At 37.1% G+C, this 12,337-nt stretch overlaps 1 protein-coding gene across 1 annotated transcript; it reads left to right on the top strand.

Annotated features, from left to right (window-relative positions):
• Positions 1-1,055: 1,055 nt before the first annotated feature.
• On the top strand, positions 1,056-12,004 carry LOC103985154 (large ribosomal subunit protein uL6c). Its single transcript, XM_009402780.3, has 3 exons — positions 1,056-1,205; positions 2,077-2,385; positions 11,485-12,004. The coding sequence occupies exons 1-3, from the start codon at positions 1,171-1,173 to the stop codon at positions 11,819-11,821; spliced, it is 681 nt and encodes a 226-aa protein (XP_009401055.1). The 5' UTR covers positions 1,056-1,170; the 3' UTR covers positions 11,822-12,004.
• The last annotated feature ends 333 nt before the right edge of the window (positions 12,005-12,337 follow it).

Genomic DNA, 12,337 nt, shown 5'->3' on the forward strand with positions numbered 1-12,337 from the left:
TGCCATTGAGTTGGTATGCTGATGCTTGAGTTGAATTAGCAGGTAATCCTTATACAAATCTGAACCAGTCCCATAATTTGAGGTGGAAAACTAGATCACACTTTGTTTTCAGGGGAATCATGGTCGTTTGGGCCTTGAGGCAAAAGGGTGGTGCGTGGGTGAAAGTGAATATAATTTTAATTTATATAATTTTATAATATTTGATGTAAATTGTACTTTATATAGCATTTTATTACTTTATCCGATGTGTTTAGATTGGAATTTTCTCGAACATTATATATTATTTTATTTTTATATATAATATAGTGTATTATTTATGTCTTTTGTATTTAATATTATTTTTCAGTTTTTTTAAATATGTCTGGATTGTCTAATTGTAAAGATCATAATTTCTCTAGCAATCACATTAAAGTAGTACAGAGGGGAGGAGCTGAGATCAAAAATCTGATTATCAAGGACAATTTAATAATAATAATAATAATAATAATAATAATAATAATAATAATAATAATAATAATAATAATAAGATATTTTCTACTGGTGAAATGGATCCTTTATTACATAAATTGATAATAACGTAAAGCTATCAAATTGATCACTGGTATATCAACAACCTCTTCTTTTCATCGTCTGCGTTTCCTATATGTACACCAAGCAAATCAGCGTGGAGCCACAGATGATAAAGATTGACCTCAAGATCCGAACCCGTCAGTCGGTTCGACCCGTTTCGCTCGGGTCGGGTTTTGCCCCGGCGGGTCATGGCATGACATCTCCGCCATCTGCCCTCTTCCCTCTGTTTCCTGCGTCACAGCCGTCATGTGCCCTTCCTCTTCTTTCTCGGCGGCTGACCCTACCACCTCAACTGCGCCTTACACGCCTCCTCCAGCACCACCGCCTGAACCGCCGGCGACGCGACCTCCTCCGTCATCATCACCGTCGATGAGGTTCCAGGTGGATCGGTGGCCGCGCGTGCTTCACAAAGTAATTTGGGTCGGATCCGGGTCAGGCCCCAGTGGCTTTTATTCCAGAGCTCAACCCGATCCGTCGACAGACAGGTCTGGATAACACACGGACGAAAGATAAAGAGCAGGGTGATGAAGAGGAGCCTCTTTACTTGGGGGGAGACAGCGAGGGAGGCTAGGATAGAGCGACAGCCCGAGGAAGAAGGCCATGGCGTTGGTGATTCCTTCGATTCACTCCTCCTGGTATCCTTCTCTCTCTTCTCTGCTCTTCCAATCCTTTTTTGGGTTCTACGGCGTGCTTTCAAATGGATGCGATGCACCCTTTTTCTAGCACATGTCAAATGTTGAATGTGTTTTGCGAAGTCGGTCCATATACTAAGTAGGATCATTGACGGGTTGGATAATTACAACATATCCGGCAAGAAAGATGTAGAATGATGTGTTGCAGCAGTATATGGTCATGTCTAATTTGGCACAATACCTGTATCCATCTGTACTCCATCTGTTGATGTTTTAATCCTTGAAATTATGCTTCAGGCCTACCATGCTTCCGTTTTCTTAAGCAAGCTTGTCCTATTTTAGATTATTTCTTTGATTTATTTTTTTGGGGGGTAAATGAGTTCGTTCTTTCAGCTTTTACTTCTTAGAGTGGAGTGCAAATTATTTGACTCCATGTGCAGTTGCATGTGCAGAAACTAATGCTGCTTAACACGTTACAACATCTTATATACGAACAGTTGTCATCTAAACATGCTTCATGATAATGCTTTATGCAGTTGGTGTTTCCTGCTCTGAGTTCAGTGATGTGTCTGGTTTATATGTGAAGTGAATCTTAATACACAACGATAGTAACCATAATAGTGTGCTCACACAATTTTATATCGACCATAGCATTGTACTGGTTTATGAGTTCTAGTTCAATTGGTTATCTCAAGTTATTTAGACCCTGATTATACACTATTTTGCTGAAAATCATAGTTGCATTGGCTAATTTTTGTGGTTAAAGACAAAAAAGTTTTTAGTTTTTGTTGTGCATTAAGGTGTTTAGCATTTTAGTTGCTTGTATTTGATGAATACAGAAGCTAACTAAATGTCCCTGCTTCTGATCCTTCAGCAACTTGAACTCTGCATTTCTCGGTGATAGAAGTAGGATTTGTATTTCAGATGCTCCATTCAGTAGGGTTCATTTTCTGCGGAAGCCAGTGGAATGTAAGGAATCTAGGATTGGAAAGAGACCAATTGAAGTGCCTCCAAATGTGACCATTGCGTTGGATGGGCAAGATTTGAAGGTTAAAGGTCCACTTGGGGAACTTTCAAGGACTTACCCACGTGAGGTAAAAGTTCAAAGGGATGAATCTGGATTTTTAAAGGTCTCCAAGGCTGTAGAAACTAGAAGAGCCAATCAAATGCATGGGCTTTTCAGGTGAGTTTTTTTACTATACTGGTGACAATTGACTGTTTTTTGGCCGATATCAACCCTTGATGCATCCTAATCATAAACATTGTCACATGAGACCTTGCGTATCACATTAAAATTCTAGACTAGATTGTTTTCGTGAATCACTTTATCTTTTTAATATAATTGGAATTTTGTAACATTTTGAGATGGATGGCAGGATAATATACCTTCTGTTTATGTTATCTAATTCCTCCTGTATGATAATATTGAATGGTCTTGCATCATTGCTAGTATGCATAAGTTCCCTGGTCTATGTCTTTTTTGGGGAAGGCAATATGCATGTCAGGTGTATTTTGTTTGCAGTTTTTGTTCAAATTTGTGAAAAATTATCATGTCTCCTAACATAGACATTTACATGCAATCATAAGCTAATTGCTTTTTGTTCTGTCTTTTCAGCAAATTGTTGCAGATGTTAATACACTTTCTGGTCATAATTTGTTATTAAAGATACACATTGTAGGGGACTGACAGAAACATATTAGCATAAAAATAAAAACAAGAAAGTACAGTTTTTGAGAATTTATTGTGAAAGAGTTCTTTCTCGTATGGTGTTATAGGTTGATTGAACTAATCTATAAATTGCTAAGGAAATAGGGAACTATGAATTATTGGCATTTCTTGATGATATGCCATGGTTTAATGTGGTTCCGGTACGTTGACCAGGTGAGTTCCAGTTTTGAAACCAGGTTTTCTTAATTTTTTCCTTTTTGAAGTTGTACAGGCAAAAACAGCTGCTGACAGCTGTCAAAAACTGTTGGCTATTTTAGATGGTAAAAAAGAGCTTTTACTTCAAACAAAACTTCTATTTTCCTTCACTTGGACAGTGTAAATTCTGCCTCTGCCACGTCCACCTCGTCCCATTGTCAAAGCTGCCTCCACCTCACCCTCCTCCAATGATGCACATAGCCATCTTCTCCTTTCTTTCTCCTACTTTCTTTCTCCTCCTCCTCTTTCCCTCTTCTATCCCTCTTTCTCTTTGGTCTGTGTCAATTGCTATGTCAGTGTACTGTGTGTCCATATGCCACTATACTGGACCCATACTTGTAATCACATCAAATATTTAAGTTAGGAATTGATTTTCTTTCCTTACTTGTTATTATAATTTAAGGAAATCCTAATCTACTTCCTTGTTTGTTGATATGAATTAAGGAAATAACTAGTAAGTATTCCAAATATGATGATATCATATTTGGTAGTATATTAAATGGAAATAATTTATATTAAATAAATACGAAAATTAAAATTTATTTCCCTTAATAGAGGCTCACCTCCTATTTAAAGGGGAGGGATCTCTCTCTCCTTCGTTCCTCACCTAGTCGAGCCTGGCAGCGGGAGGAACAAGGAGTTACACCATGTTGACAAGAGAACGAGGAATTACACCCTGTTGACAAGAGGTAGGTTTTTCCTACCTTTCTTAAAAGTTTTAGCTTTTATTTTGATTCTTTAAATGTTGAAAGTTTTATAGTTTGAAAAATGTGTATCAATTCTTTAAATGTCAAATTTTTTTGTATTAAAGTAATCAGTTAAAGTTTTCAAAATATTCTCTGACCCATGATTAAGGTTTTTATTGTAGAATTAAATATGTTAAAAAGGTATATGTTTTATATGATATATTTTCTGTATTACAGTTTATCTTTAATCTTATCTGGATTAAAATCTTGTTAGACTAGAATATGTTATCTAAAATCCCTTTTTGATATTCTTTGATCTGAATTTTAAAATATATTATTCTGAATGATTTAAAATATGGCTAGAATATGTTGAAATTTTATGTGTTGAAAACATGATTTTTATTTGAATTTAGAAAGCTATTTCCTTGTGTTAAAAACTTATCTCCTAGTCCCTCTTTTAATGTCTTATGATTTCTAGTCAAATTGAGAATGTTATTTCTTTGTATTAAAACTTTTCTCTTCATCTATCTTTTAATGCATTATTATGTTTTCATATATGTTGTTAATGGGTATATGCTATGACTAGTCCATGGGCTAAGGCTGGACCAGTAGATGGACTGGCTCAATCTAGCCCAATATTATTGTTGAACTTGAGCCTAAATATTGATTGAATTAAACTATACTTGATTAGTCTAGATCAATTCATGGTGATTCCGAATTGATTGACTTATTCAAGTTAGTTTAACCTAAATTGAACTTAATCTAGTCTAAATTATACTAGTCTAGGGTGGTTCCAGACCAGTTAAATAAGGATTAGAGATCAGTTCAGTTAGGCTCTAGTAAATCGAGTTCAATTGAATCGATTAAACTAGAGTTCAAGTCAATTGAGGGTTAATTTATATTATTTGATATTGATGATTTTTGAAAGAGATGTTTTAAATATGTTATTTCATCCCGAAATGGATATGACCAGTGTGAGATTATATTCCTGCCAAGAGCAGGTAGGGCGATTCCCTTCGGGGATTAGCGGGCCGTCAGACGTGGCGGCTGGACGGTTCCTCCATCCGCTGTTGGGAGGAACGTGTCCCCACTTTGGCGGGTGTGGGACACCACTCCATCCGCTGTTGGGAGTGTGATGTGAGTTTGCCTCCATCCGCTGTTGGGAGAACACAAACTCATCCCGTAGGATAAAGCCTCTCCATCCGCTGTTGGGGGAGTGCTCCTTCGGGTACTTGATATACGCCAATGGGATGATTGATTGAATTTTGGTCATGTATTTATCTTGATTTGACTTTTGGGGTTCCTACTCAGCGTTGCTGAATTTTCTTTGTTTTTGATTTTCAGAGCAGCCTCCCTCTAGTACGAAATCAGATTCCAGTGGAGAGCGAACATTCCTCTACCGCTAGGTAGAGCCACTTGGATGACTCTTGAAGTTAACTTTTCTATTTGTAATTTGATGAATAAATGAATTGTAATAAATGGTTATAGATGATGAATAAAGTGATGTTTATTTATTTGGCCTGTGTGAAAATATATGAAAAAAAAAAAAAAAATTCAGGATGTGACAATACTAGTCTAACCAGGGACTGATACATGTCTTGGTCCAAAACTTGAAACCTTCTATTATCAATTGAATGATAAGAATCATTGTTGATAATTGTCTCTTGCATGGTTTAAATCTATTTTTTGAAACGCTGTCAGTCTTTATTCTAATTCTTTTGCTTATTAGGTGGTCTTGACCACTTTCAACTTGATTCGCCCAGAAAACACTTACCGAGAGTCTGATTTAGCTGGTTTTGTAATGGTCAAATATATCAAGTATCAACTAGTCTGTATCCTTCATGGTATTAAATTGATAGCATGAAACTAGATGTCATCAGCTTTTCTTTTTTCTTGTTTAGACAGGAAATAACCCTGACAATGCACTGATGTAATAAGAACATGAGGACCAATCATAAGATATGATTGTTTGCTGGTGGTTATTTAAACAAAATCGTTACACAGTTCAATTCACTAAGCAAATAACTCATGTCACCATAATATATAAACAGTTCAAATAATTTTTGTCACGAAGTTATGTGTGTGAAAATGTAGGTATTACAGTAGTTTAGAAGCAAAGTTGGAGCATTTTTTTCCAAGAAAAGACTTCTATTAGATCCTTAAAGATCTGCTAAAGGACCTTTTGAGGCCAGAGTACAGAATAGAAGATAGTTTAGGGGGGAAGGTATCTGCCCACAAAAAGCAGATTTATTTCCACTGGCACTGTATGCAGTACAATGGGCTGCTTGATTATACTGACGGAAACAGTGCAGATTGTGTATGATGATAGTTGAGATAGAAGAGCTTTAATGTTGCTGATCGTTGTCCGAATACACTATGGGGGAGTCAAGTCCTTGGTTAATGTCATAAAGAGTTGAGGAGTTAGATTCAATTTGCACTGCTATGAGTTCACCTATCGTTGTAGCTTGAAGACCAAGCTTAAGTGCCAATGCTTCATACTGGATAGGTGATTTGTTTTGAATATGTTGTTCTTGCAAATTTGCAAATGCCAACTTGGTCACGAATCACGAACCCGAGGCCTCCTTCCTGCATTGAAGAAGAACTATCAGTATTTAATTTAACGCAACCAAGTGGTGGTTTACTTCATTTAACCCACGTAAAATTATTCATTTTGTTGCCCTCAGGTAGGGTGGATCTAGCATAATGGCTAGTAAAGGTGACTGCTTGGGACCAAGTCCCTGTTATTGAGGGTAATTATCCTGTAAACAGGGAGGAATTCTGTGCCTTCTAGATAAACCAGAGTTGGTTTTCAATGATAGCATGAAGTAACTTCCCAATGTCAAGGGTGGATCCTTCTAAGAGCCAATCATCTACATTCCAGGATTTTTTAAGGAGGAACTGGGTTGGGAAAACATGAGACCATCTATCCCACACTTGAATAGAGTTCGTGGGATAAGTGTGAGATGGTTTCAGGAGTATTGTGGCATAATGGGCAGGGCTGATTGGGTTGCATCTGCAGCCACTGGTGTCTGTTTGTAGTAGGTAGTCGCTTGTGGAGGAGTTTCGAACAAAACAAGTGGATTTTAGGAGAATAAGAAGCTTCCATAAAGTATGCTAGCCGTACCAACTGGAATCTGGGGCATAGTCCTTCTGTTTAAGGAAAAAATAAGCGTCTTTAGCTATAGCCTTACCTTGCACATGAGTAGTCCAAGCCCATAAATCATCACAGGGTGAATGAGCAATTTCAATAAAGTTAATATGAGAAACCAACTCTTAGCCAAACCTCATCGATAGCAATTGGGTTTCCTAGCTATCAAATTGGTTAAGGGAGTCTCCACAGTAGTATCCTCCGTCAAAGTCGAAACATCCAAAAAAGTCAATTTTAAAAACAATGGTAAATAAAAAATCCACGGATCATAGAAATCACTGGTTTGAGACCCATTTCCAATCTGTTTAGGGAAACCAACCCTAAGGCTGATCACATCTTGAAGAAAAAGGCGCCAACTTCAAGTAGAGTTTTTAATGGTGGGAGGGGACCAAGGATTTATAGGGCCATATTAGGTAGAAAGAACAAAATACTAAAGGCTATTGGCATGATGAAGGAATCTAGCAATCTGGGAGGCTTGTAAAGTGTACTTAAAAATAGGGAGATCATGAATAGTGAGACCCTCATCATCCTTAGAATTCGTGATAGTGGACCAATTAATGAGGTGAAACCCTTTAGTATCAGGGCCTTTCTGCCAGAGGAAGTTTTTAGTTGGAGTTTCCAACTTATGAAACACAGACTCAAGCATCCAATTAACACTCAGTGTGTGCACTGGGATGGAATTCAAAATCGACTTAATTAAAACAAGATGACGAGCTCGAGATAAGTAATGACACTGCTAGGAGGCAAGCTTAGCTTTAATTTTGTGCAGAATGTCATCATATATGGTGCAATTGATGCACCAAGATACTTAAAGGGGAAACATCCCTCCTTAAAGCCAAGGAAAGCATATTTCAAGTCTAGTGTGTCTAGGAGTAGATTTGGGGAAGTAAATTTCAGACATGGACATACTGATACGATAGTTGGTGAGCGATTCATGAGTATGGAAAATGGATTGAACGGCCAAACAATACTTCCTGTTAGCCCTAAAACATAAGAGGATATCATAGTGTACACGATGTGGTTAATGCTACAGTTGGGACCAAACATGAAAGGAGAAAGATGGTTTGACTCAATAGCTTGAGCAAAAAGTTGAGTTAAAATTTATGCTACCAGGATATAAAGATAAGGAGAGGGAGGATCTCCTTTTCTAATTTCGCAGCGACTTGTAAAGAGAGAAGAAATTTGGCCATTAATGAGACAATCAAAAGATGGAGAGGAGACATAAACTTGGATCCAGTTTTGAAATTCACGAGGGAAATTCATAGTACAGAGAACATGAAAAATAGTTGATCATAAGAGACGATCAATAGCTTTTACTAAATTAATTTTAACCATGACTAAAGGATTTTTATCCTTTGAGGAGTAAATGGTATGTACAACCTCTTGTGTAATAAGGATGTTGTCATGGATTCTACGATTAGAAAGAAAGTCTATTTGATTAGAGCTGATGAGACACTGAAGATAAGGTTTCATGTGGTTAGAGAGCAAGGTATGCAATTTCGAATGATACCGTCCATATCGGGTGGTACGTACCGGTCCGACGGCATACCAGTATGTGGACCGCTCGCTACCAGGTGGAACGTTTAAAAGCGCTCCGTATCGGATGATATGGGGTAAATTGGGCGGTAATTCGATCGTTACCGCCCGACACAACTTGGTAATGGTCGATTTCAACCGTTACCGTTCGGTAACGATCGAAATCGATCGTTACCGCACTGTAATAGTGCTACAGTGCTCCAATGGTCAAATTGACCGTTGGAGCCCTTTCTCATAGTATTTAAACCCTTCTTCTCCCCTATTTCATTCCATTACATTCTCATACTCTCTTAAACTATCTCAAACTCTTTTTTTCTCACATTTGTGCTTTTCTAAACTTTACAAAACAACGATTTGTGAATTCAATTGAGGCTAATTTGGGAAGATTAAGAAGAACTTTATAATCAATAGGTATAAATTCTCTTTCTTTAATTAGAGAGTAAACTTTCTAAACTTATGTTATTACTATATTTATTTCTAACTTAAAAACCCTATCCTCACTTTTTTTTATTTTCAGGTATTTTCGGAGGGTTTTACACCTAAATTAGGTGTACCGCTCGGTACGCCCTAGCGTATCGCTCGGTACATGGTATCGTACCGTACTGAGCCAACCTCGAAACACTGGTACGGTACGGTATTGCATACCTTGTTAGAGAGAACCTTAGCTATGCAGATAGAGAGAACCAAGCAGTACATCAAACATCCTATTTATAATTTTGTCCATGACAGGTCGATGAAAAAAATTTACCCATTAAATAGGATGACCAAGGGCGATGCCATAACTAGAGTTTCTCTTCGTCAAAGAAGACCGAGTTGGTGAAAGTGGCTTTATTATGCTCTATTGGGGATCGATGCAACAGACATCCAATGTTAGCAGAAGAGAATGAAGGAGAAGCCAATAAAACAGAAGCACAAGATGGGTGACGAGGGGGCGTCTAAGTACTCTTCTCCGAATCCTTTCCAGGTTCTGGAGGTTTAGGTGGAGTATCAGAGGTGGAGAGATAGAGAGGGGCTAGGAGATGCTTATTGCTCTAAGACTCCCCACTAACTATTGAGAAATCATATTTGTTATCTATTGAGGTTTCTTTTGGTTGTTTGCTCACACAAAGCTGGAACTTTAAAAATTTAAAACCTATTAAGAGGTCAATGACTTCCCATTTAATTTGTGATAATTGGGAAGGCCAACATAAAAATTGATTGTTGGTATGTTCTTCACATTAAATATGAGTATATCAAGATTACATTATACTAGTCAACTTAACAGGGGAGCTTGAAGAAATGACCAACAAAAACTAGACACTTCATTGATTTCATAGACTCGAAATGTAAACAATTTAAACTATTGTTGGTATACAAGAATCAAGTTGCTTGGCTAATACATATTTAATAGGAATTAAGGGACATGGTAAGAGGGAATGAACATGAAGCTTTGAGTGGTTTTTCAAATCTGGCATATATTTATCACTCGCTTCTGCCAAGGAAAAATTTTCCATTCAGTTGTTCTTTGTGGTTGAACAATACATCTTTACACTGCTAATCTTTCCTTTTTTTTTTGGGTTATGGGAGAAAATTTTTACATGACATCTTTTTATGGGCTCAAGATAAACATCAATACACCTTACTATTTCAAAACTAAAGAAAGCAAGGGCTTTCATATAGCAAAAGCAAGAGTAACTACACACTAGGGAAGGATGTAAGACAAGGCTTAAGTCTCTTAACTAAGAGATGGGATATTCCTCTTTTTCTGCCTCAAACAATTGCTTTTAAATAGTCTCACAGTCAAACCTATGCAACCTTGGCTGACCATCTAAATCTGTTTGATATAATCTGTTTTTGAAATCTTTACTGATCTTTTAATTTTAGGTGCAAACTTGAAGTGTAGATTTGTTTGAAGTCTTTTATTGGTCAAAACGAATTTTCTGGATCCATAAATATGCTAATACATGTTTTTTGTTTCATCCTTTGTCACAAATAAATATATAATCTGCAGAATAATCTTTATGTTTTTAGTTCTTAAGATCTCATCAAATGTGCTTTATGACATCTTAAAATAAGAATTTTTTGGTTTGCGACCTTTCAACCCTTCTTTTGTACTAATAAGTTACCATATAAAGTAAACAGTCTAAGTTTGTCTAAATAATTTAAACCCTTAAAACCAAATCATTGGTAGTTAACTTGACAATTCGTTAACAGTTAGTGATAGGAGATCTCAGAACTATCTGTTCAAGAGATACAAACAAACAATAACATGCCATGGTATCCCAGTTATTTAAGGTTGACTATGTAGATTTTCTCCCACCATTGATTTTTATTTAGCGCAACATAGTTGAATCAAGAATAAAGAAATCTCTTTTTTTTATAGTTTATAAGAAAATATTCTTAGGTCTCTTGAGTCGCAATATTTGATCACAAATTTTATAGCTTTTCTTTGAATATGTACATACCATCTTAAATGAGTTTTCTTCATTTTAACTACGTTGAAGCTACTCCTGGTTGTTATTTGAGTGAAAATGTATATTATTCTAACCAGGCCATCTCTAATAGCCAATCGTAATCTTATTAGCAATAATCCATACCTGTTACAACAGTACATACCACTAAGTTGTGAAACTCCTGGTTGTTATTTGAGTGAAAATGTATATTATTCTAACCAGGCCATCTCTAATAGCCAATCGTAATCTTAGCAATAATCCATACCTGTTACAACAGTACATACCACTAAGTTGTGAAATTGTTTTTGAGAAGTCTAGCTATTTTATTTTTATTGGATGAACTTTTTTTTTTCAAAATCTATTTTCTTTTATAACAAGAGAAAATTTAGAAATGCTAAAATGTTGGCCTTGAATAATTAAGGATGGTGATTGTAAAATAACATCATTTGCTTTGCTTTTACTTATGGCTAGAAGCTTATCTGTTCTATGAAGTAATGTAGTTATTGGTAAGTTCTCTGCTAGATTTGGCTTACACATATATCCTCTTGAAACGCAGAACTCTCACAGATAACATGGTTGTTGGGGTCTCGAAAGGATTTGAAAAGCGACTTCAATTAGTTGGGGTTGGATATCGGGCGACGCTGGAGGGCAGGGATCTTGTTCTGAACCTTGGATTCTCCCATCCAGTGAGGATGGCCATCCCTGATGGCTTGCAAGTGATGGTGGAGGACAACACTAGGATCGCCGTCATCGGATACGACAAGTGTGCCATTGGTGAGTTTGCTGCTGCAGTAAGGAAGTGGAGGCCTCCGGAACCATACAAGGGTAAAGGTATCAAATATGCTGATGAAATTGTGAGGAGGAAGGACGGAAAAGCTGGCAAAAAGAAGTAGAAGTGACCAAACCTACCATATGTTCTTTGCTTTCATATTTGCATGCATGTCGTTGCTCTCTCCATGTTTAGAGATTGTAGAATCTCAATTGCAGTTACTTCGGGTTGGTTCTAATTGTTTGTAAGCTCAGATACTTTTTGTGCAACAAAGTGTTATATGAATACGAGCGCTTGAATTGCAATGCGAACGAGAGTTACTGGAAAAGAAAATAAGTGGTTTCTAAACTGATCCCTTTCTCATTCAAGAATTTGACGGAGGATTCCTTTCTAAACTTCATTTGCAGCTCTCAACTTTGCTGATAGAGACACTTGGAATGAGGGTGGATTGGACCAAGGAAGAAGTACAAGTCCAAGAGCCCTCGTAGCTAATTGGCTAACGTGAAGGACTAGGGACTGTTCCAGTTTCCACAACCATGCCTCTGCCTGCCCCTAAGTCTGGGGATAGGATAGGATAGGATCTTCTCAACTGCTAACTCGATGGAAGAAGAAACCACCTAATGTTTATGCTAAATGTTGA

The sequence above is a fragment of the Musa acuminata genome, chromosome BXJ2-5, assembly GCF_036884655.1.
Source record: "Musa acuminata AAA Group cultivar baxijiao chromosome BXJ2-5, Cavendish_Baxijiao_AAA, whole genome shotgun sequence".
Taxonomy (NCBI): domain Eukaryota; kingdom Viridiplantae; phylum Streptophyta; class Magnoliopsida; order Zingiberales; family Musaceae; genus Musa; species Musa acuminata.

Bases quoted from the DNA above. Each gene is read 5' to 3' on its own strand.
- LOC103985154 (XM_009402780.3), top strand. From the start codon at position 1,171: ATGGCGTTGGTGATTCCTTCGATTCACTCCTCCTG. The intron at 1,206-2,076 runs GTATCCTTCTCT...CTGATCCTTCAG, and splicing joins CCTTCGATTCACTCCTCCTG to CAACTTGAACTCTGCATTTC. The intron at 2,386-11,484 runs GTGAGTTTTTTT...CTTGAAACGCAG, and splicing joins CAAATGCATGGGCTTTTCAG to AACTCTCACAGATAACATGG.